The sequence below is a fragment of the Heterodontus francisci genome, chromosome 18 (assembly GCF_036365525.1).
Source record: "Heterodontus francisci isolate sHetFra1 chromosome 18, sHetFra1.hap1, whole genome shotgun sequence".
NCBI classification, from domain to species: domain Eukaryota; kingdom Metazoa; phylum Chordata; class Chondrichthyes; order Heterodontiformes; family Heterodontidae; genus Heterodontus; species Heterodontus francisci.
In genome coordinates this window covers 42,926,361-42,951,914 of record NC_090388.1, presented here as the reverse complement: position 1 = coordinate 42,951,914, position 25,554 = coordinate 42,926,361, and the positions used below count along the sequence as shown (strand labels likewise).

The following is a 25,554-nucleotide window of genomic DNA, read 5'->3' as shown; positions in this document are numbered from 1 at the left end:
GCAGGTACAGCAAGCAATTAGGTAAGCAAATGGTATGTTAGCCTTTATTACAAAAGGATTAGAGTAGGTGTAAAGAAGCTTTACTGCAATTATATAGGGCCTTGGCGAGTTCACACCTGGAGTACTGCGTACAGTTTCAGTCTCCTTATCCACGGAAGGATATACTTGCCTTAGGAGGAGTGCAATGTGGGTTTACTCAGCTGATTCCTGGGATAAGGGGATTGTCTTATGAGGAGAGAATGAGCAGACTGGGCCTATACTCTCTGGAGTTTAGAAGAATGAGAGGTGATCTAATTGAAACATATAAAATTCTTCATAGGCTTGACAGGTAGATGCTGGGAGCATATTTCACCTGGCTGGGGAGTCTGGAACTAGGGGTCACAGTCTCAGAATAAGGAGTCGGCCATTTAGGACTGAGATGAGGACAAATTTCTTCACTCAAAAGATTGTGACTCTTTGGAATTCTCTACCTCAGAGAGCTATGGTAAGTCAGTCATTGGAGTATATTCAAGATAGAGATCACAGATTTTTGGATACTAAGGGAATCAAGGGATATAGGGGGGTAATGTGCAAAGGTGCAATTGAGATAGAAGATCAGCCATGATCTTCTTGAATGCCAGAGCAGGGGCGAAGGGCCTTATATCCTGCTCCTGCTTCTACTGTGCTACTTATGTTCTTACTCCATAGAAGTGTAGGTCAGTAAGTGGAAAATTAAGCTTTCAAAGTCACTTACAACAAAAGCATGATGCCATTCAATATGGTTACACATAATCGGGGGTAGACTGGCTCCCCTGAAAAGGCGTGGGATTAAAACAGAAAAAGGCCAATAGCACAGCACTATGGAACAGGGGACTCAGGAAATCTCCCAGCCGCTCATATGGCCATTCTGCCCTGCACATAGTTAATAGGTCTTCTCTACACAATATACATAGTAAACCATTTTAAGTCCTGTGAAATCTGATACAGGACTTGCAAAACGTTTAAACATTCCCCTCTCATCCTTGCTTATTCTTCACATTTTATTAGTTCAACAGAATCCACACAATATAAAGTCCCACCAGGAAATGCAGAGGTGAGTTAAGAGGTAAATGTGGTAACAAGAAGTACATCCACAATAACTTATATAAAAATATACAAAACTTTTGTGACTTTATGGTTCCCGTCACACTGTATGATTTTGTCACACCTTTATAATTTTTTCCACTCTTGGAGTATCGTTTTTGAGTGATACTTATTTAAAATACTCATATATCTTATACACGGCTAAGAGTAGAATGAACCATCTGTGGCTAACTAAAGGAAGTTAAGGATATTATCAAATTGAAAGGAAAGGCATGCAATTCTGTAAGGATTAGTGGTAGGCCAGAAAATTGTGAAAATTTTAGAAATCAGCAACGGGTGACTAAAAAAAAGGAGAAATTAGAATAGGAGAGTAAACAAGCAAGAAATATAAGAGCTTCAACAAGTTTATAAAAAGAGAGTAACTAAAGTAAACATTGGTCTTTTAGAGGATGAGACTGGGGAATTAATAATGGGAAGCAAGGAAATGGCAGAGACTTTGAACAAATATTTTGTATCTGTCTTAACAGTGGAAGACACTAAAAGCATCCCAATAATAGTAGAAAATCAAGAGGCAAAAGGGAGGGAAGAACTTAAAACAATTACCATCACTAGAGAAAAAGTACTAGGAAAACGAACGGGACTAAAGGCTGACAAGTCCCCGGGACCTGATGGCCTGTATCCTAGGGTCTTAAAAGTGGCTGCAGAGATAGTTGACACATTGGTTGTAATCTTCCAAGATACTGGAAAGGTCCCAGCAGATTGGAAATGTGCACATGCAATGCCTCATTCACGAAAACAGGGAGACAGAAAGCAAGATACTATAGGACAGTTAGCCTAACATCCATCATTGGGAAAACGCTGGAATCCGAATCCATCATTTAGGAAACAGGAGAACGACATTTAGAAAATCATAATATAATCAAGTAGAATCAACATGGTTTTACGAAAGGGAAAATTTATTAGAGTTCTTTGAGAATGTAACAAGCAGGGTGGGTAAAGGGAACCAGTAGATGTAGTGTATTTGGATTTCCAAAAGGCATTCAATAAGGTGCCAAATAAAAGGTTACTAAACAAGATAAGAGCTCATGGTGTTGGGAATAATATATTAGGATAGATAGAAGATTGACTAACAGGAAACAGAGTTGGGATAAATGGGTCATTTTCAGGTTGGCAAACTGTAACTAGTGGGGTACCACAGGGATCAGTGCTGGGGCTTCAACTATTTACAATCTATATTAATGACTTGGATGAAGGGACAGAGCTTATTCCAGCTAAATTTGTGGACGTTACAAAGATAGGTGGGGAAGCAAGTTCTGAGGCGGACACAAAGGAATATAGATAGGTAAAGTGAGCAGGTAAAAATTTGGCAGGTAGAGTATAATGTGGGAAAATGTGAGGTTATCCACTTTGGTAGGATGAATAGAAAAACAAAATATTATTTAAATGGAGAGAGACTACAGAATGCTGCATACAGAGGGATTTGGGTGTCCTCATACATGAGTTACAAAAGTTAGCATGCAGGTATAACAAGTAATTAAGAAGGCAAATCAAAGGTTGGCCTTTATTGCAAGGGGGATGGAGTATGAAAGTACGGAAGTCTTGCTATGACTGTATTTGGACTGTCAGTGAGACCAAATCTAGAGCACTACGCACAGTTTTGGTCACCTTATTTAAGGAGGGATATACTTGCATTGGAGGCAGTTCAGAGAAGGTTCGCTAGGTTGATTCCTGGAATGAAGGGTTGTCTTATGAGGAAAGTTGAGCAGGTTGGGCTTAAATTCACTGGAGTTTAAAAGAATGAGAGGTGATCTTGTTGAAACATACAAGACTGAGAGGGCTTGACAGGATAGATGCTGAGAGAATGTTTCCCCTTGTGGGGGAAATCTGGAACTAGGGGGCACAGTGTCAAAATAAAGGGTCTCCCATTTAAGATGGAAACGAGAAGGAATTTCTTCTCTCAGGGTTGTTAATCTTTGGAATTTTCTACCCCAGGGAGCAGCAGAAGCTGGGTCATTGAATATATTCAAGGCTGAGTTAGACAGATTTTTGAACCACAGGGAGTCTAGGGTTATGGGAAAGTGGAGTTGAGGCCACAATCAGATTAGCCATGATCTTATTGACTGGCAGAGCAGGCTTGAGGGGCCAAATGGCTTACTCATGCTTCTATAGCTCTGGAAGCTTGGCAGCTGAAGGAAGGTGCGAGCAGCCAGACCCAGCAAGTAGGTGCTTTTCCAGAACCGCTTGCAGACCAGGAAAAGCATTAATGCTTGCCTATCTTCCCAAGCACACCTGCCATGATCAGCCGAACTCCACCCGTGATTGGCCGAAACCCACTCCAAACTCCAGGATGACCTGCAAATTTTGCGTCCCCCTACAATCTCCAGGACCGACCAGTGATCTTTCCAATCTGGCTAGATGTCGGTCAGGAAAGAGAAAAAAGAAATCAAAAGGAGCCCCTGCCCGTTAAATCTGACGTAAACCAAATGCTGCGTTACCCGCATTTCCTGGCTGCTTCAACTGCTTCCCCGCTGGAAATATCGGGTCCCCTGTTTCTGAACGGTCAAAGTGTTACAGGAAAAATAAATTTGCAGACTTTTCAACTGGAGTTATAAATGAGATACACATTTTCCCACAGCAACAGTAATGCTATGAATTTTATCAGGGAAAAGCACAGGGACTTTTGAGAAAGAGAAAGCAGCTAGAAACACACTGTGGAGGTGAGTCGTTGACGAACAGGGAGAAGAAAAGTGAAATTACTTGGGGAACTGTAGTGGGAGCAAACCTCTTCCATCTCCAGGCAGAAGCAAAATAAATGTGAGCCTCAGAAATGGAGACTCAGTAGCTGTACAAGGGGGTGAGGAGGCTTTATAGCACCAAGTGGGGGCTGATAGGGAGCCATTATTAGTTAATGGAGCTATTAACATTGGGATTCTCAGTAATGTACAAGGTATTCGTTACAACTAAGCATAACAGGTGATTGTTGACATTTAACATTGATATTCCAATTAGAAATAGTTATATAACAGTTTACAATGGTGTGTGTGTCACAGGAAGTTGGCAAATAGTTATCCTCATTGTTTTAACCCCTGTTGATATACTGCCTTAGCATTTGTTCCCCATGTAATTAGTAAAGTACACACCAATAATTGAGCGTATACCACAGAAGTATCTCAAAAAATGAATTCACATCATGAAAGGGAATAATTGGAAACATCAACTGTGGTAATTACCAAGTGGTTAAAACACGTCTGATCCAGTTTAAGTGGTATATAATGAGATAAAACCCAACAACTCCATTAATTGACTTACCCTTTCTGTGACTGAATACTGATGAGTGTCTGCTGAGAACTTGTAGGTATTTAGTTTTGTTGGCACAATTGTGATGAAGTATTGAAACATCTGATTATCTAAAACACAAACAATGCATTTGAAAGCACTGTGTAAACAGAAAAAATCTCATGCCAACAGGTAACCATCACAAAGCTATAAAGTACACAAAAACAAAGTACAAATTTACAAAAACAATTCAAGAGAACAGACAAGTGACATGTTCTTACATAGTAATATGCCAATACCAATCTGCAGCTGATCAGCGAGATACATGACAATGACCTTGGCTAATTTCCTCCAAGCTTTTTCTCTTGTGGGAAACATGCCTTGCTTCTACAGTTAGCATCTTCTCTGTATGGTCAAGTTCAGATCAGAAAATCACCGAGTAGAAGCACAGTTAAATCATGTCCTTCCACTCGGTTTGCTGATACTTACACAGTTACTAATTTGACATATTACCATTAATTACAGCTTAAATGTCTAATTCAAGTACACAGTTATGCATGTGTGTCATGCCCAGTACAGGTATGCCCTATTCATAACTTTAGACATAGACTATATTCAGCATAGCAGCTTCTAGAATTGAATTTTCCTTTTGTTTTAAATGAACCACAATGGACTTTAAAAGTGGATATGGGCTGCAAAGATGGTTGCCAAAGGTCAGTCGACTTTTGGCTTGTGTATTCAAGAACTGACTCACTGTCTGAAAGGACAAAAGGATACATTCTGGACTAAGAGGAGTCATCAACACCCATCCTGAAACCATAGGGAGACATTCCTGAATTGAATGGTTTTCTCCTGAAACAAAGAAGGTGGTTGTCTTAACCCTCCTCAGGATGAATATCTTAGAAAAATAAACCAGAATGGGGCTAATCAACCTAGACCCTCACCATATGTGGAAAAGGAACTGGGAGAAGTCACATGGTGGGGCAGCCATGTTGGTCTCCTTTTAAAAATCTTGAAAATACAGACTGCAGAAAAAGCAGCTGGCAGTCCAGGCAGTACCATCATACCTTAAAAGAACTGGAGGCTGTAACAACTTAAAGTCTCTGAACCGGTTTCTTTTCAAGCAAACCAGTATAGAAAACTAACCTTCCAGTAATAAGTCTACAAGCAACTAACTTCGTGACCTGCTGAAAATCCACCTCTAAGAGAGAATTCTGCAACGACTTCGATATATAACTCCGACTATCGAATCCACCTAACTACATTTCAGGAATGAAAATGACTTCTTCACTGAGCCTGCAACTCAGACCTTTCCCCCCGCAAGACAAGCCGAATCACGTGACTTATGAACTATTCCTTTGCTTGTAATTTGTAAAACTGCACTATCCTTTTAACGGCTTTCTCGTGTGCGTGCGCAGTGCATGTGTGTGCACAGTGCGTATGCGAGCACGTCCGTGAGTGTCCACGAGGGTGAGTGATAGTGTTAGATTTTCAGGATGAACATGTGAATAAAAATAATCCTCTTTAATTAAACCCATGAAAAGTGTGCTGCTGGGTATTCAAATTAGCCATACACTGGAGAAACACACACATCTTCCTTTTCAAAAACACACTGATTACGGACAGAAAGGGAAAAAGAACTGGGGTTTCCATTCTCTCTCAGTTCTGTCTGTAATACTGTGGCATGCCTGATGTGGGCCTTCTTGGATCCACACGATATCCAGGAAGCGACAAATGGATGAAGTATTGGAAGATTACATTGCTTTAGCTGTTGGCAGGAAAAAAGACAGAAGCGCAAGGAAAGAGCTAACTGTGTAACAGCCACGATAACCAATTTTATCTGCAGCACCTGTGGAAGAGTCTGTCACTCTAGAATTGGCCTTTATAGCCACTCCAGGCGCTGCTTCACAAACCATTGACCACCTCCAGGCGCTTACCCATTCTCTCTCGAGACAAGGAGGCCAAAGAAGAAGAAAGAAGAAAAAGCAGAAAAATGCTGAGCTTGAGCTGACCACACTTTACACCCTTTAACAATGTGTATTTATATCATGCCTTTAATGTAATAAAATGTCCCCAGATGCTTCAGAGCAGCATTACGAAACAAAATATGACACTGAGCCACATAGGATGGCAGGTGAGGAAAAACCTGGTCAAACAGGTAGGTTTTAAGGAGTGTCTTAAAGGAGGAAAGCGAGATAAAGACAGAGAGGTTTACGGAGCGAATTCCAGAGCTTAGGGCCTATGCAGCTGAAGGCACGGCCACCAATGATAGAGTGATTAAAATTGGGGATGTTGAAGAGGCCAGAATTGGAGGAGTGCAGATATCTCAGGAGGGTTGCAGGGCTGGAGGAGATTACAGAGATAGGGAGGGGCCAGGCCATGGAGGGGTTTGAGAACAAGGATGAGAATTTTGAAAATTGAGGCATTGCTTAACTGGGAGACAGTGTAGGTCAGCAAGCAGACAGGTGACAGGTGAATGAGATTTGCTACGAGTTAGGGCACGGGTAGCAGAGTTCCAGATGACCTCAAGTTTACAGTGGGTAGAATGTGGGAGGCCAGCCAAGAATGAGTTAAAATAGTCAAGTGTGCAGGTAACAGGCATGAAAGAGGGCTTCAGCAGCAGAACAGCTGAGGCAGAGGCAGAGTTGGGTGATGTGGAAAGGGGCAGTCTTCGTGACAACGTGGATGGGTGGTTGAAAGTCCCTCTTGGTTTCAAATATGACACTGAGGTTGCGAACAGTCTGGTTCAGCCTCAGACAGTTGCCAGGGAGAGAAATGGCTCATTGAGCTACTGGCCAATCAGCAGGCTGACAGCTCTTAGTCCCAGCAGCGCCACTGGGAGCGGTGGTCACTGCTGGGACTGCAGCCCAGCCGACTGCAGAGGAAGACATGGAGCCAGGAGCCCAGGTAAGTTTTGGTTGCCTCGCTGGGGGTAATCGGACAGGCCCCGGCAAGGCACGGGTGGTTGTTTGGGGGGTGGGGGGGGAAAAGGTTGGCGTGTTTGGTTTTGGGCCTGGTTGGGGTAACAGGAGCGGCCCTCCATCAGGCACCCTGTGTCTGATGAGCAGGGTAAGAGAAAGTAATGATTTTAATGGAGGTGAGGACATTGAAGGGGGAGGTGAGGGTGTGGTTGAGCAGATCAGTAGCTGCAGAAATGTCGTGGTTAATGGAAGGTCAAAGGCTAAACAGCTGGGAGTTTGAGAGCGTAGTTATGTGTGAATTGGGGAGTTTTTTCCGGGGACAGATACAGAAGGAAGTAGGGTTTGGAGGGGAAAGCAGGACCAGGGTGGAAAGCACCATACAGGAAAGGTTAATGGAACACAAGTTCCAAGTAGAAGTCACATCACAGGCACAGAGGAGCCAGGAGCAACAGAAATGAGCGTCCACGCATGTAAAACAGGATGAAAAAGCAACACAGTAATAGAAAACATCTGTGCATCTGAAACTGTCCAATTGTCATTCTGTGTGGAGTGTTTTTAGTAACTAGATCAGAGATAAAGGAGAGGGAACCATAAACAATACCATAGAACTGTGGAGCAAGGAGTTTCGCAGGCGGAGCAAAAAGAGATGACTAGTTGAGTAATAGTGGTGAGAGATTCAATTATTAGATGGATAGACAACCTCTAGGTTAAGAAATATTAGGAAAGGTGGAGCAAGGATTTTGAACAATAACTTATACTTGCATTCCATATAAGTGCAATTAAAGGAATACAATGGGTAAGCTAGAAATGCTCTTATAAAAGGGAGAAAATAGATCTTGTAGGAATGGGCTGAAACCTGGTTGAAATTAAATGTTAACTGGGGAGTTAACTTGCAGAGTTTTGAGAGTTTTAGGAAGGACTGGAAGAGGGTGGCATTATTTGTTGCTAAGGGTCTAGTTACAAGAAAGTTGGATGGTGGAAGTGGTACTGGATAGAATTAATAGACAGCAAAGGGAAAATGCTAATCGTAATATACTACAGGCTCCCAAATAATTTCAGTTTTATGGGAGACAATAAAACAGATGAGTGCCAAGCCTTCCATCATAATCTTAGGGGATTTCAATCTTCCTCATACTGACTGGAGTGCACCATGGGGACAGTTTGCATGCAAACAAGAATTTACTGAAATTGTGAGGGTCTAGTTTCAAGAACAGTGCATTAAGGAACCCTCAAGGGGTATTCTAATATTGGTGTTATCTCTAATGAATAAGATGGGAACAACAAGCAAAGTAGAAGTGAGGTGAGGTGAGAGTGACTGCCCTTGATATCAAGGCAGCATTTGACTGAGTATGGCATCAAGGAGCCCAAGCAAAACTGAAGTCAATGGGAATTAGGGGAAAACTCTCCACTGGTTGGAGTCATACCTAGCACAAAAGGAAGATGGTGGTGGTTGTTGTAGGTCATTCATCTCAGTCCCAGGAGATCACTGCAGGAGTTCCTCAGGGTAGTGTCTTAGACCCAACCATCTTCTGCTGCTTCGTCAATGACCTGCCCTCCATCAGGTGGTCAGAAGTGGGGATGTTCGCTGATGATCGCACAATGTTCAGTACCATTCGTGACTCCTCAGATACTGAAGCAGCCCGTGTCCAGATGCAGGAAGGCCTGGACATTCAGGCTTGGACTGATAAGTGACAAGTTACATTTGCACCACACTAGTGCCAGGCAATAACCATCTCAAACAAGAGAGAATCTAACCATCTCCCCTTGATGTTCAATGGCATTACCATCGCCGAATCCCCCACTATCAACATCCTGGGGATGACCATTGACCAGAAACTGAACTGGACCAGCCACATAAATACTGTGGCTACAAGAGCAGGTCAGAGGCTGGGAATTCTGTGGCGAGTAGCTCATCTCCTGACTCCTCAATGCCAGTCCTCCAACTACAAGGCACAAGTCAGGAGTGTGATGGAATACTCTCCACTTGCCTGGACGGGTGCAGCTCCAACAACACTCAAGAAGCTCGACACCATCCAGGACAAAGCAGCCCACTTGATTGGCACCCCATCCATCACCTACAACATTCACTTGCTTCACCATGACACACAGTGGCAGCGGTGTGTACCATCTACATCAGGACCTCCACCACCTAGAAGGACAAAGACAGCAGATGCATGGAAACACCACCACCTGCAGGTTCTCCTCCAAGCCACACACCACCCTGACTTGGAACTATATCGCCGACCCTTCACTGTCATTGGGTCAAAATCCTGGAACTCCTTTCCTAACAGTAGTGTTGGTGTATCTACACCCCAAGGACTCAGCGGTTCAAGAAGGCAGCTCACCACCATCTTCTCAAGGGCAATTAGGGATGGGCAATAAATGTTGGCCTAGCCAGTGACACCCACATCCCATGAACGAATAATAAAAAAAAGTATGGGTGCATTTGAGATCTAGTGACCATAAAATTCTGACATTCTCGGTAGATGCAAGGGTAGAAAACAAAAAGAAGCCAATTAAGAAGCATAACTTTAAACAGGCTGATTTTAAGGGTACCAGAGAATATGTGGGAATGGTAAAATTGGAAGTAGTAAAAGATGTGAAAGGAAAATGGAATATTTTAAAAAGGGATAGCTTTTAAGACGCAAAAGGAATTGACACTAAGTAGCTTCGGGACAGAATACAAGAGTGAGTCCAGTTTGGCTTACTAACAAAGCTCTGAAAAGCATGAAGGCAAAAGGAAGAGAAAGCACACAAATGTTTAAAGCATGGATCTTGTGTCAGCAGCAAGGCAAGGCCCTGCCACTGACCTCGAAGAAAGTCTCATCGAGAGATCTAGCTATCTAGCAAAACAAAGATTGGGACATGCACATGGGGTAAAAGCAGAAGTTGAAATATCATGAAAAATCTTCAGATTTAAAAAAAATTATTTTAAAAATCTAGTTTAAAAAATCTGGTAATTAATCATAATCGACACCGTTAACATTTCACATTTCTTCAGGGTGGTTGCTCAGTTAGTTATTACTCAGCTTACTGTTAGAAAACAGTTCCATCTCACTGGACAAGGCTTAATTTTTTATGATGCTTCTAACAGCAATGTGAGAGCAGAAAATGGGAAGTTCTCACCACATCAATTGATTTTGCTGATTGCAAGCTCGGGGTGGGGTGGGGTGGGGTGTGGCAGCCTGTGTTGGAGCAGTGAATGACAGACCGCATCTTCAGGTTTTCTGCATTCCTCTCCACTTGCACTAAATCCTGAAGTTGTGGTCAGATTCAGAGGGGTAATGACAGCAAATGCTGACAGTTGCCATACATCTCCCCACCCGCCAACCCCCCCATCACCCACAAATTCCAGGCGCAAATGTTCAGGGAAATAACACAATAGGGAGATCTAAAAAGATAGGCTGAAGAATGCCAAGAAACTTAGAATGCCTGCAATGAGGGACCATGAGGAAAATACAGCTGGAAACATAAAGCAGAACAATAAAGCATTCTTCAAGTATGTCAGGAGTAAACAAAGGGTGCAAAGAGACACTGGCCCACCAAAAATGACATGCAGAACTGGTATCTAAAGATTGAAAAATTGCTGAAGTATTTGACCATTATTTTTCAACAGTGTTCACAAACAAAATGAAGGAAGAAATGCCAGAATTGGGGGTATATTTTATAAATGAACGTAAAATCACAAGAGAGGACATACTTGGGCGCAGTAGCAGAGTCATTGTGTTACTGGACTAGTAGTCCAGAAACCTGCACTAATGATCTAGGGACAGGAGTTCAAATCCCACTACAGGAGTTGGAGAATTTAAATTCAATTAATTAAATAAAATTCTGGAATAAAAAGCTAGTATCAGCAATGGTGACCACGTAACTACCGGATGATTGTTGTTAAATCCCATCTGGTTCACTAATGTCCTTTAGGGAAGGAAATCCACTGTGTTTACCTGGTCTGGGCTTAAATGTGATTCCATCCTCACCTCCAACCTAGTTTATGTTGTTTTCCGATTTACTTCATCACTCACCTTTCAATAATCTGCATCAATCAGGCCTCATACTTTAATTTACTTCACCTCACCCTCACACATTTAGCACTGCCTCAAGGCTCACACCTGCAGAATAGAAGCATCACGACTGCTGCCATGATACCAGGCATTGACGTGCAGCCTATGGCCATGCACTAGCTGGATGTCAAGGGAGTGGAATCCCTCTCGGTTCCAGTATAGGGCAGAGTCGACAAGCGGCGTCCGCAAAAGCGATTGCGTGCAGTCAATGGCATCCTGCACCATGGAGAAGCCTGCAATCCCAGTGAAGCTGTGTACTCACTCCGCCTACTTGTCTCCGGCAAGAGAGAACGAAACGTAGTGAGCTCTATTGGAATACAGCATACCTCAGTGAACACCATCCGCCCCCCTCACCCGCCTTACACTGCAGTGGACAACAAGCGAGATGTTACAAATACCTCCAGCTGCAGCCTGGAAGGAGCCAGACACACAAAGGTTCATCGCCATAGTCACCTTCACAGCCACTGGAAATGCAGTCCTTGGCCTGCTCTGAGGATGCAGTTCTGGCTGTAGCAGGTGACAGATTTCATGAGGATGTTCTTACTGTTAATTGTATATGAATTGAGCGTTTAATTGTATTCAGGTGGTGGCCATTAACTGGGGAATCACTTGTGCTCCTATATATAACAGCAGATGGAAACTGGGTTTGTTGGGTTTTAAAGATGCACGTTTGTAATGGGTGTCTCTGTAAGTAAAAAGCTTTTAAGCGTGTAAAGACTAGGCTCAAGTTCTATCCTTCATCACCTGGCTATCTCGAGTGTGGCACTTACTGAAGCAATCTCACACAATGTTCCTCACTGAGGCTCAGGTAAAAAAATTACTTCTTGAACCCCCTGTGTTATTATGGGCTCCTGCTGAGAGTCCGTCTTCCCCAACCCCCCCCACGCTACCCCACTCCTCCTTCCTCATCCAGCAGCTTGTCTAGCTCTGCGTGGACTCTGTCATTCTCCAACGCATAACTGTCTAGCGAATGTCCACTATTACACCCATGACTGGGAGCAACCAGTTTGTGCAGATTCCTTTAGCACCTGCTATGCTACTCCTTGTAGACTTTTGCAATTTGAAATGACTATAGAAAGCACAAAACTCTTGTAGAATCATAGCAACAGCTGGAAGTTGTTGATGATCCCTTTACATAGCGCTGGCAGGCAATCCTTTCGAGTGCTGAACGTTTGTCCAGCTGCATGAGGTTAAGAGAGGGCATTGGCAGGAGCACTAAGTTCCAATGTGGCACCACTGGCATCAAATCAGCATTGCACGCTATTGACAATAATCTGCCAGCACTGCATATTTCCGGCACATGTTCAGTGTGTGTGCCAACGGCTGCGCCAATATGACGCTAGCATGCGTTTCTCCCAAAAGTGTGTGCACAATGGGGGTGCTATTTTGGAGCTCTAAAGAGCACTCATAGCATCCAAAAAATGGACTCCAATAAGTAAAGTTTCACGTCCAAGTCCTGGCATACTTTGTGAATTCTGTTAATTGAAAACTTTTGGTAGTAAGCAGAGGTACATTCTGGAAACTATAGATTCCTACTATGGTAAGTCCCTTGCTGACAGTGATACATCTAGGACAATGCATGAGCTCGAGGGCTCATGCTTCTGACATAGGGATGGGCCTTTGACAGAAAGCAAAGCTGTTTGTACTCTAAAAAATGCTGTTGAATAGATAGGTTTAATAACTTTGTGAATTTTGCATTGTTTTAATGAATTAATTATGTTATAGATCTCATTTCCAGTCTTCAGCTTTGTCAAGAAGCTAAGATGACATCTAAAAGTATTTTCAAAAACTATTTTATTATTTTAAAAAAAGTAGGTAGCTGTTGCTGACTGCATATTTTGCTCTTCGATTAATGGTTTCATTCCCACTTGCTACTGTTCAGTTATGATTTGCATGCTGTGGTATAAATATGAAATTTGAGCCAATTAAGTGTATGGTTACAAATGTGATAGTATGATGGGCAAAAATACACAGTAAATGCAACTGCATATATAAGTGGAGGTCCAGTGGTATTGTTCACAATATTTTCTGGCACCTTGTGCATCCCTCCTCTCTTCTCCCCACTATTCCTTCAGCTATCATGCTCTGGAATTTCCACCTTTAAACGCCACAACCCCCCACACCCTGCTTCTCTGCCTCCCTCTTTTAATATTTTCCTGAACACCCACCTCTTTTACCAAGCTTTTGGCCACCCCTCATCGCCTCCTTTGGCTTGGGATCCTTTTTTTATTTTACCTCTTTGAACTCTATGCCATCCAGGATACAGCAGCCTGCTTGATTGGCATAAACATCACTCCCTCCACCATGAACGCACAGTGGCAGCAGTGTGCACCATCTACAAGATGCACTCTACAACCAGCCAAGGCTCCTTAGACAGTACCTTCCAAACCTGTGACCTCTACCACCTAGAAGGACAAGGGCAGCAGCTGCATGGGAACACCACCACCTGCAAGTTCCCCTCCAAGACACACACCATCCTGACTTGGAACTAAATCGCCGTTCCTTCACTGTTGCTGGGTCAAAATCCTGGAACACCCTTCCTAACAGCACTGTGGGTGTACCTACCCCAAATGAACTGCAGAGGTTGAAGTAGGCTGTTCACCACCACCTTCTCAAGGGCAATTAGGGATGGGCAGTAAATGCTAGCCTGGCCAGCGACGGCCGCATCCCATGAAGAAATAAATTTTTTAAAAAAGCTCTGGGATGTTTTTGTATGTTAAATGCACTATTTAGATACAACTTCTTGTTGGATTGAAATATTAGGTTTCTCACTTACATGTCTCTATTGTATTTGCTTTCGAGTTTCTCTCAACTTTTCTGCTTCGACACATCTGTTTCTCCTTCTGCCCATCTCTATTTCCCTTCTTTTATGTTTATTTCTCCTTTCTTTTTCTTCTTTCCTTTCAGGTGAGAGATGGTAGTTATATCGTAGGGGAGCTCCCTACAGTGCTATTTTCTGGTGGTGATTCTTGGGAAAATGCAGCTTTCCTGCTTCACCCTGTCTCTCCTGCTTTTTTGGCACTCCCTTACTTCCACTGCCTTCCCTACCACTTTCCTTTTCTATATCCACCTCCCCACTACCTGCCTCTTATCACAGCATGGCAACATTTTGCCCTTCATGGTACCCTGCTGCATAGCTTGCTGCCCTGTTGCCATCTGCCCCAGTCATCCCTCCATCATCTGCATTACATTCCCCATCTCCGATCTCTCCCATGCTCTTCCCCTCATCACTTTACATCTCCTCCCTCCTGCCACACCTCTCAGTCAAGTCTACCTCACCCCATCCCCTTCCCCCTCTAGCCAAACCTTCATTTCCCATGCCTCCAAATTACTCCCAGTCTGATCCAAACCTCATGCTCACTTAGTCTCCCCGCCAGCCAGTGCCAAAGTCAATTTTCCAGGAATAAACTGGGCCATCAAGTTAATGTTTCTCAAAGAATATAAATAGAACATAATGCTATGTTTTATTAGAAGTGTCCAGTGCTGGGAAACTGACAAAAAAGAAAGACAGGAGGTTGGATAATAGACTGGGGAGCCAGATGACCAAGCAGGGTGGTATATATGGGCTGGCTAGCAGGAGCTCGAGGCAAGCACCTTGGTCCAAATAAATTGAATAAAAGTGGCTTACAACAGTCAGGTAGGCACCTCCAGACACAATTAAATTAAATTAAATTGCTTTTGGCAGGAGTAGGCTTGCCTCCAATTAATTGATTAAATAAATGGGGGCCTAAAAAGGAGGAAAAGAAGTAGTTCAAAGATTAATTTTTAAAAGATTAGAAAATAGCTTGTGAGAGAAGCGAGTACAGATAACTCTGGAAGATTGAATTTGAGGTGCAGCAGCCTCACCTTGTCAAAAGAATTGAAAGCCAAGTATAGTGGTAAAATTACATACCATACAATTAAAAATACTATTCAATCTGTCAACAGTGCAACAGATTTGCGACATAGGAAGTAATTAGTGGTACAAAACTGTTAGTTACAGATATATAAAAAGAGACAATGCTTCAGAATCAGTCAAGAATTGTTATGTGTTAATATTTATTCCTTTAAAAAAACAACAAAAATGTTTTCAATTTTGAAATGGGTTTTTCACAGATTACTTAAATTTAATTGCGGCAGCATAAAGTGTGTAAAGAAGGGTAGCGCCTCAGCCTTCAGACAATTCAACTAACATCTGAGCCGTTTAAGTACTGTAATAAAATAGCCTTCAATCATCTATTCCGTGGTTCCATGCTAATATCCACTGTTCCTAGAGTTACATACTTCCCACTCCCCTAATTTTTCTGATGACTTTTTCTGTATTTTTTTTTTACAAACAAAACAATACAATTGTGCTATTTTGCTGAATGTTATTTAAAAAATACAATGATAACATCTATCCTAGATTGGGGTATTTTATTAACACAAAGGCACCTCATTTACAATGCATTGAAAGTTATTGGCTTGGTGGTGCCAGATTACAAGTCCAAGGAGGATGCATGTATCTATTGGTTTGGCTTTACAAAGACTGTAATATCCCCATCTTAAAATCCAGACAACTATTAAAGGGCTTTTAACAAGATATTAGGACATACCTTCTCTCTATCTCAATTCCCTGTAGACTACCAGCTTTCCCTATTTTCCTCCTATCTCTGTATGTAGGTCTCATGTCCTGTAAAATACAGGAATTCATGTAGATATGGAACATTACAATTGACATTTTTTCTTCAATGGCAGTGAATTTTGTATGTGTGAATTTGCATCAAATGGACTAAAAACAATGTAAATGGAGAAAAGTTAGGTCTTTTGTAAAGTTTGCACATAATTAAATTTTGCATCCATCTGATCTGCATGTCAATGAAAATGTCAAAGCTGCAAGGTTTATTTTCTTCCACTTTAATTTAGTCAATGTTCTCAATCGTCCTGATGTTTTATTCTACAGACACTGCAACATCAGTTTTCAATGTCTTATTTTGGCTTAAGCGACAACAAAAAAAAACAGTTGATGGGAAGTGGGTCAGGGGAGAAAGAAGAAATTGAGGAAACTGAGATAATATGAATGTTGCCTAAGAATATGATGAATATGAAAAATAGCTTTTTTCCTTGCATGTAAGTGAACTTTTCATAGCTTCCACGTATAGTAATAGAGTCCTTTCACATAAAATTTCAAATATATACTTTTGGGAGCAATGCTCCACCACTAAGACATGACAGTGCTTCTCTGTAAGTAACATATTCAAGTAATATTTAAGCCTTTCATTCCAAAATATTTTTATAATGAAAGGTAAAAAAAATGCAGAGTACATTACTCTGCATACGTATCACCAAATGGAAATATTAAAATGTAACTAGTAATTGAATATTTCTCAGCCATCTCAGAACATCCTATTCTCCTTTAATGAAGATCAATGGGCTGTCATATCTTTCCTGCTACTACATTTTATGTAGTAGTTCCAACTATCAACTTCCCAGTTCATGTAAAAAATACCACACAAGAAGAGTATTCTCATCATAGCAATACAACTGATGTCACAGAAAGGCAACATCTAAACCCAAACTGTGAGTTCTCACTTAAATCACTGACTTAAACTTCTCAGTTGAAGTCAGGGCAAAGTAAGTGAACAACGAAACAACAAACTCTGAACAACGAAACAACAAACTCAGTGACGCTCAGTTTGGATTCCGCCAGGGCCACTCAGCTCCTGATCTCATTACAGCCTTGGTTCAAACATTGACAAAAGAGCTGAACCCAAGAGGTGAGGGGAGAGTGAGTGCCCTTGACATCAAGGCAGCATTTGACTGAGAATGGCATCAAGGAACTCTAGCAAAACTGAAGTCAATGGGAATCAGGGGGGAAACTCTCCATTGGTTGGAGTCATACCTAGCGCAAAGATGATTCTGGTTGTTGGAGGTCAATCACCTGAGCTCCAGGACATCACTGTAGGAGTTCCTCAGGGTAGTGTCCTAGGCCCAACCATCTTCAGCTGCTTCATCAATGACCTTCCTTCAATCATAAGGTCAGAAGTGCGGATGTTCGCTGATGATTGCAATGTTCAGCACCATTTGTGACTCCTCAGATACTGAAGTAATCCGTGTAGAAATGCAGCAAGACCTGGACAGTATCCAGGCTTGGGCTGATAAGTGGCAAGTAACATTCATGCCACACAAGTGCCAGGCAATGACCATCTCCAACAAGAGAGAATCTAACCATCTCCCCATGACATTCAATGGCATTACCATCGCTAAATCCCCACTATCAGCATCCTAGGGGGTTACCATTGACAAGAAACTGAACAGGAGTAGCCATATAAAAACCGTGGCTACAAGAACAGGTCAGAGGCTAGGAATCCTGCGGCGAGTAACCCACCTCCTGACTCCCCAAAGCCTGTCCACCATCTACAAGGCAGAAGGCAGGAGTGTGATGGAATACTCTCCACTTGCCTGGATGGGTGCAGCTCCAACAACACTCAAGAAGCTCGACAACATCCAAGACAAAGCAGACCACTTGAATGGCACCACATCCACCACCTTCAACATTCACTCCCTCCACCATGAATGCACAGTGGCAGCAGTGTGTACCATTTACAAGATGCACTGCAGCAACGCACCAAGGCTCCTTAGACAAGCTCACGACCTCTACCAACTAGAAGGGCAAATGCATGGGAACACCACCACCTGCAAGTTCCCCTCCAAATCACATGCCATCCTGACTTGGAACTATTTCGCCGTTCCTTCACTGTCGCTGGGTCAAAATCCCGGAACTCCCTCCCTAACAGCACTGTGGGTGTACCTACCTCCCATGGACTGCAGCAGTTCAAGAAGGCAGCTCACCACTACCTTCTCAAGGGCAATTAGGGATGGGCAATAAATGCTGGCCTAGACAGTGACGCCCACATCCCATGAATAAATAAAAAAAATAATTTGAAAACAGCTGAGAAAAGAGTCAGAATAGAATAATGGAGAGCACACCAAGTAATAAAATGAATGGAAGAATTTCTACACTTACTTCTCATATGCAACATAAAAACAATTCTTGCTGATTAAACAAAAAATGGAAAAGAAACTCACGATCTATGGCAACTTTTTCTGTTCCATCCAGTGGATTGATAAGTCCCGGAATTGGTTCTCCAAATGAATAATGATCTATTCGATGTGAAAAATTGTACACTAAAGACAAACACAAAAATTTGTTACAGTCAAGCAAGTCTGTCCTTTACAACAACAAAATAAGCAACTTTTCAAAAATCTGTTCTTACTTTCTATAAAGATTGATCTTCAAAAAAAAACCTACCCTTCTAGTAACAAAACAGAAATAGGAGAAAGCAAACATTTAGAGTATTAAAAAAAAACTTTGGACTTCAAAATAAGTAGAGCATTTGTTGTTTTTCCCCCTTCCTACCTATCCCCAACGTAACACCAATGCGTAAAGATTTTTTTTAAAAATCCTGGTCAAAATTGAACACATAAAAAATTAATTTTGTTATGTAGTAAAGACTAAAAACATGCTGGTGGAGCAGAGCATTTGGAAAGTACAAGCAGTATTTAGGCTAAAGAGCACCTCCATGTGGTTAAAACCATGACTTCAGCTATATTTTCCTGGTTTTTCATTCAAATTATAGGAATCATTGGATGGTTACAGCGCAGAAGGCGGCCATTCGGCCCATCACGTCATACAGAACATATAGTTTAAATCTTATGTTATAAAAGTAAAATAAGGTAAAGCTAAAGACTTCCTTTTAAACCAACCATTCAGATCAGCAAAATTATAAGATTGTAGTATATTAAAAGCAGCCTACATGAATAAATGGTGCTGATCTGTGGCTCAGTACCATTTTGCTGTCTTTCCAGCAAAAGCTTAAATGAAGAGTTTATTTATTTATTTAAATAAAATAAACAAATAAACTCTTCTTTTGAGCTTTTGCTATAAAAGACAGCAAAATGGTACTGATCCACAGATCAGCAAAGACCCAGGCTTGATCATGCTGAGTTAACTAATTTGGGTGGGGTCAGTGGTAGGGGTGGACAATTGGCCTTATTATCTTTGGGCTGAGAGAGGGGAAGAGGGAAATCAGTCAAAGTTTCCACACAAGATGGCTAGCCAATGATTGCTGTTAGAAAGTGCAAGTCTGGATTCCTACTGGTTTAGCTGTGATGCTTCCTGTGAATAGACCAGCAATGCTCAATTTTTAAGCTCATATATGAAGAATCACTTTAGTTAGTTATGAGGGACAGCCAGCAGCAGTGCAACCACACACAACATTGATTCTGCCTGCAAGAGGAACAACAGACTTTTACTTATATAGCACCTTTCATGATGTCATGTTGTCCCAAAGTGCTTTTATTTTATTTTTTATTTATTTTTATTTAGAGATACAGCACTGAAACAGGCCCTTCGGCCCACCGAGTCTGTGCCGACCAACAACCACCCATTTATACTAACCCTACAGTAATCCCATATTCCCTATCACCTCCCTACACTAGGGGAAATTTACAATGGCCAATTTACCTATCACCTGCAAGTCTTTGGATGTGGGAGGAAACTGGAGCACCCGGCGAAAACCCACGCAGACACAGGGAGAACTTGCAAACTCCACACAGGCAGTACCCAGAATCGAACCCGGGTCCCTTGAGCTGTGAGGCTGCGGTGCTAACCACCGCGCCACTGTGCCGCCAATGAAGAATTTTTTGAACCGTAGTCATTGCTGTAATGTAGGAAATGCAGCAGCCAATAAATGTACAGAAAGCTCTCACAAAAAGCAGCGTTAATCTGGTTTACTGATGTTGGTGGAGCGATAAATATTGGCCAGAACTCCCCTGCCCTTTCTTCAATTGTGCCATGGGATCTTTTACCTCCATCCAAGAAGGCAGGCGAGGCTTTGGTTAACATCTTGTCCAAAATGCGGCACTTCCAACATTGCAGCATTCCCTCAGTACTGCATTGAAGTGTCAGCCTAGATTTTATGCTCAAGTCTCAAGAGCGGGACTTGAACCCACAACGTTCTGACTCAGGGGTGAGAGTTAACAGCTGAGCCAAAGCTGAAAGGAGCAAAAGAAAACCCAGTATCTAGCAGCCCAATTGTATAAGGTATTTAAAAGCATTGTGCATTTAGTCAAGCTGTGAATTATATAAATCCATCTGCAACACATTAATACGAATCTGTTAGCACTTACCATCATGACTAATGAGAGCTGCCATATGTGCATGACCTCGAGGGTGAGGAATTGCCCTAAAAGTGTCGAGAAAATGTCCATTACAAATTATGAAAAAACTTTTAAGGCACAACAACTTATCTATTAAATACAATTCCTCAAAAGCCAACTCCTTTACCACTGTACAATGTAAAACCCAAATAGAATTATTGATAGAACTACTAGCCAAGATAATCTGAAAAAGTGTTTACTGTCTAATTCCCATGTACATTACTAAGTTTACCTCGATAATCAGGGCAAAATACCGGACTGCAAGGTGGGGGTGGTGGGGGTTGCAGAGGAGAGGGGGGCAGCAAAAAGGGAAATACCAGACTGAATGGGGGGTGGAGGGGTGTGAATGGATTTGATTAGCAACACAGATAGAAATGCAGTAGGTGATAGGGGAGGCAATTGAGAGAGGGGGAGTCTCAACAGTCCTGCTAGCTTTGTTGCCTCAGATGCTAGTATAAGGAATTATATAGACTAGAAAAGACTTGTAAGGGGAGGGAGAGAAGGCAGTTATGGTCCACATGGGAGCCAATGATGTAGGAAAGAAGAGGTCTGAAGTCCTGAAAAATGAATTTAGGAGATTAGGAAACAAGTTTAGGAGCAGGTAGTAATCTCAGTTTTACTTCTCTAGCATGCACTGTAATAGAAAAGGACACAGACCTGTACAAGAAGGACGGGCTGCATCTAAACTGGAGGGGCACAAATATCCTGGCTGCGAGGTTTGCTAGCGTCACTCGGGAGGGTTTAAACTAGTGTGGCAGGGGGATGGGAACCAGAGCAGTAGGACAGCAGGTGAAATAACTGAGGGGGAACTAGTAAATAAGGCCAGTAAGACTAAGAGGAAGAGCAGGCAGGGAGATGTTGCTGAGCACAGCGGGACTAGTGGTCTGAAGTGCATTTGTTTCAATGCGAGAAGTATAACAGGTAAGGCAGATGAACTTAGAGCTTGGATTAGTACTTGGAACTATGATGTTGTTGCTATTACAGAGACTTGGTTGAGGGAAGAACAGGATTGTCAGCTAAATGTTCCGGGATTTAGAAGCTTCAGGCGGGATAGAGGGGGATGTAAAAGGGGTGGGAGAGTTGCATTACTTGTTAAGGAGAATATCACAGCTGTACTGCGGGAGGACACCTCGGAGGGGTCATGCAGCGAGGCAATATGGGTGGAGCTCAGAAATAGGAAGGGTGCAGTCACGATGTTGGGGGTTTACTCCAGGCCTCCCAACAGCCAGCGGGAGGTAGAGGAGCAGATATGTAGACACATTTTGGAAAGATGTAAGAGCAACAGGGTTGTAGTGGTGGGTGATTTTAACTTCCCTCATGTTGACTGGGACTCATTGAGGGCTAGGGGCTTGGATGGGGCAGAATTCGTAAGGAGCATCCAGGAGAGCTTCTTGAAACAATATATAGAGAGTCCAACTAGGGAAGGGGCCGTACTGGACCTGATGTTGGGGAATGAGCCCGGCCAGGTGGTCGAAGTTTCAGTCGGGGAGCATTTCGGGAACAGTGACGATAATTCCGTAAGTTTTAAGGTACTTGCGTAAGTTTTAAGGTACTTGTGGATAAGGATAAGAGTAGTCCTCAGGTGAAGGTGCTAAATTGGGGGAAGGCTAATTATAACAATATTAGGCTGGAACTGAAGAATTTAGATTGGGGGCGGCTGTTTGAGGGTAAATCAACATCTGACACGTGGGAGTCTTTCAAACGTCAGTTGATTAGAATCCAGGACCGGCATGTTCCTGTGGGGAAGAAGGATAAGTTTGGCAAGTTTCGGGAACCTTGGATAACGAGGGATATTGTGAGCCTAGTCAAAAAGAAAAAGGAAGCATTCGTAAGGGCTAGAAGGCTGGGAACGGACAAAGCCCTTGAGGAATATAAAGGAAGTAGGAAGGAGCTTTAAGCAAGGAGTCAGGAGGGCTAAAAGGAGTCATGAAAAGTCATTGGCAAACAGAATTAAGGAGAATCCCAAGGCTTTTTATACATATATAAAGAGCAAGAGGGTAACCAGGGAAAGGGTTGACCCACTCAAGGACAGAGAAGGGAATCTATGTGTGGAGCCAGAGGAAATGGGCGAGGTACTAAATGAGTACTTTGCATCAGTATTCACCAAAGAGAAGGACTTGGTGGATGATGAGTCTAGGGAAGGGAGTGTAGATAGTCTGGGTCATGTCGTTATCAAAAAGGAGGAGGTGTTGGGCGTCTTGCAAAGCATTAAGGTAGAAATGTCCCCAGGGCCTGATGGGATCTACCCCAGAATACTGAGGGAGGCAAGGGAAGAAATTGCTGGGGCCCTGACAGAAATCTTTGTATCATCATTGGCTGCAGCTGAGGTCCCAGAGGACTGGAGAATAGCCAATGCTGTTCCTTTGTTTAAGAAGGATAATCCAGGAAATTATAGGCCGGTGAGCCTTACGTCAGTGGTAGGGAAATTATTAGAGAGGATTCTTCGGGACAGAATTTACTCCCATTTGGAAACAAATGAACTTATTAGCGAGAGGCAGCATGGTTTTGTGAAGGGGAAGTCATGTCTCACTAACCTGATTGAGTTTTTTGAGGAAGTGACGAAGATGATTGATGAAGGAAGGGCAGTGAATGTTGTCTATGTGGACTTCAGTAAAGCCTTTGACAAGGTCCCTCAAGGCAGACTGGTACAAAAGGTGAAGTCACACGGGATCAGAGGTGAGCTGGCAAGATGGATACAGAACTGGCTCGGTCGTAGAAGACAGAGGGTAGCAGTGGAAGGGTGCTTTTCTGAATGGAGGGCTGTGACTAGTGGTATTCCGCAGGGATCAGTGCTGGGACCTTCGCTGTTTGTAGTATATATAAATGATCTGGAGGAAAATGTAGCTGGTCTGATTAGTAAGTTTGCGGACGACACAAAGGTTAGTGGAGTTGCGGATAGTGATGAGGATTGTCAGAGGATACAGCAGGATATAGATCGGTTGGAGACTTGGGCGGAGAAATGGCAGATGGAGTTTAATCCGGACAAATGTAAGGTAATGCATTTTGGAAGATCTAATACAGGTGGGAAGTATACAGTAAATGGCAGAACCCTTAGGAGTATTGACAGGCAGAGAGATCTGGGCGTACAGGTCCACAGGTCACTGAAAGTGGCAATGCATGTGGATAAGGTAGTCAAGAAGGCATACGGCATGCTTGCCTTCATCGGTCGGGGCACAGAGTATAAAAAGTGGCAAGTCATGCTGCAGCTGTACAGAACCTTAGTTAGGCCACACTTGGAATACTGGGTGCAATTCTGGTCGCCACACTACCAGAAGGATGTGGAGGCTTTGGAGAGGGTACAGAAGAGGTTTACTAGGATGTTGCCTGGTCTGGAGGGCATTGGCTATGAGGAGAGGTTGGATAAACTCGGATTGTTTTCACTGGAACGACGGAGGTGGAGGGGCGACATGATAGAGGTTTACAAAGTTATGAGTGGCATGGACAGAGTGGATAGTCAGAGTCTTTTTCCCAGGGTGGAAGAGTCAGTTACTAGGGGACATAGGTTTACGGTGCGAGGGGCAAAGTTTAGAGGGGATGTGCGAGGCAAGTTCTTTACACAGAGGGTGGTGAGTGCCTGGAACTTGCTGCCGGGGGAGGTGGTGGAAGCAGGTACGATAGCGACGTTTAAGAGGCATCTTGACAAACACATGAATAGGATGGGAATAGAGGGATACGGTCGCCGGAAGTGCAGAAGGTTTTAGTTTAGACAGGCATCAGGATCGGCGCAGGTTTGGAGGGCCGAATGGCCTGTTCCTGTGCTGTACTGTTCTTTGTTCTTAGAATAGAGGAAAACTGAGAAATTAAAAATCAACCAGACTCACTAGTGGAGAGGGAAATAGATGAGGGTAATATTCATACTGGAAACAATTTAGCAAGAGGGATATGGAGTACAGAATACAATCAAATGGGCCAGTTACAAACAGGGAAAAGACTGAAGAAAATGTAGCGGTTTGTGACAACAAAAATCATATGAAAAAGATTAGTGCTAACTATTCTGACCGAGGCGGGAGCAACGCACTGTCAATTCAGTCCCATCACTCCACAGGTCGCAGCATATTATTAAAGTTTTCCCACCAAACCGGAAAACAGCCAAATTAAACCCTCTAGTAACCCCCAGAATCAAACAGACCAAACCAGGTATCTTTAGACAACAAATTAACTATTTATTAAAACTAAATCTTAAACACTATTAAGATAAACCTATATCTAAAGACCTTATAACTTCTTATTTTAACCTAACACCCCCATTCACACACATACACTCAAAAATCACAGTTAACTGGTTTCTTTTTAAAAATTATGTTTGTAAAAATTAGCAGTTTAAGAATAAATAAATAACTGGCGTATGAGTCTTTGTGGGTTATGTGCCTGATGGGTGAGGTATTCTAATGAGAAAATAATCAAGTGCCACTCGAAGTCTCCACGTGGATTTGATGAAATAGTCTCTTAGTAGACAGGCATTCAAAACACTTTGGCTGCAACAGGCATCAAACAGTTCTTATACTTTGAATGGAAGAGGATAAGGAGTTGTGTGCCCATGTTTACAGGACATTAAAAACAGCACCCCAGGGTGGAAAGGCTGTTAAAAAAACTATGGAATTCTATGTTTTTTCACAAGGTAATGGATGAGCCATTTGAGACCTCAGTTAGTCACTGCGTGCAATATTGACCTCCACATTATACAGAGGATATTGACACTTTAGACAGGACACAACGAAGATTCTCTAGGATGCTTCCCCTGCTGGCCTGCATGTATCCTCTTCCTGATCAAAACAGGCTCTGCCTCTGAAACTTTTTTTTTTGTAAAATTGTCAACAAATTGTACAAAGGGAAAAAAAAAAAGAGATTAACTGATTATTCACAGTATTGTTAGTGGATCTTGCTTTTCAAATTGGCTGCTGTACTGGTCTACATAGCAAATATGGCATTTCAATTATATATGGAGCATTCTAAGATTTCTGAAATATGTTAAAGCCCTACAAGTGACACCTTCACTGTATTTACATTTGCCACAAACTGCAAAGAACTGGTGCTGAGATATCTCACTTAGGTTA

At 42.6% G+C, this 25,554-nt stretch overlaps 1 protein-coding gene across 4 annotated transcripts in view; it reads right to left on the bottom strand.

Annotated features, from left to right (window-relative positions):
* ergic2 (ERGIC and golgi 2) overlaps positions 1-25,554 on the bottom strand; it is an 84,533-nt gene that overhangs the window by 21,784 nt on the left and 37,195 nt on the right. For all 4 annotated transcript variants that reach the window (XM_068050608.1, XM_068050607.1, XM_068050610.1 and 1 more), the window contains 3 exons: positions 20,471-20,526; positions 18,368-18,466; positions 4,372-4,469 (listed from right to left, as the gene is read on the bottom strand). In XM_068050608.1, the coding sequence (XP_067906709.1) occupies positions 4,372-4,469; positions 18,368-18,466; positions 20,471-20,526 (253 nt within the window). The remainder of the gene's footprint in view (positions 1-4,371; positions 4,470-18,367; positions 18,467-20,470; positions 20,527-25,554) is intronic.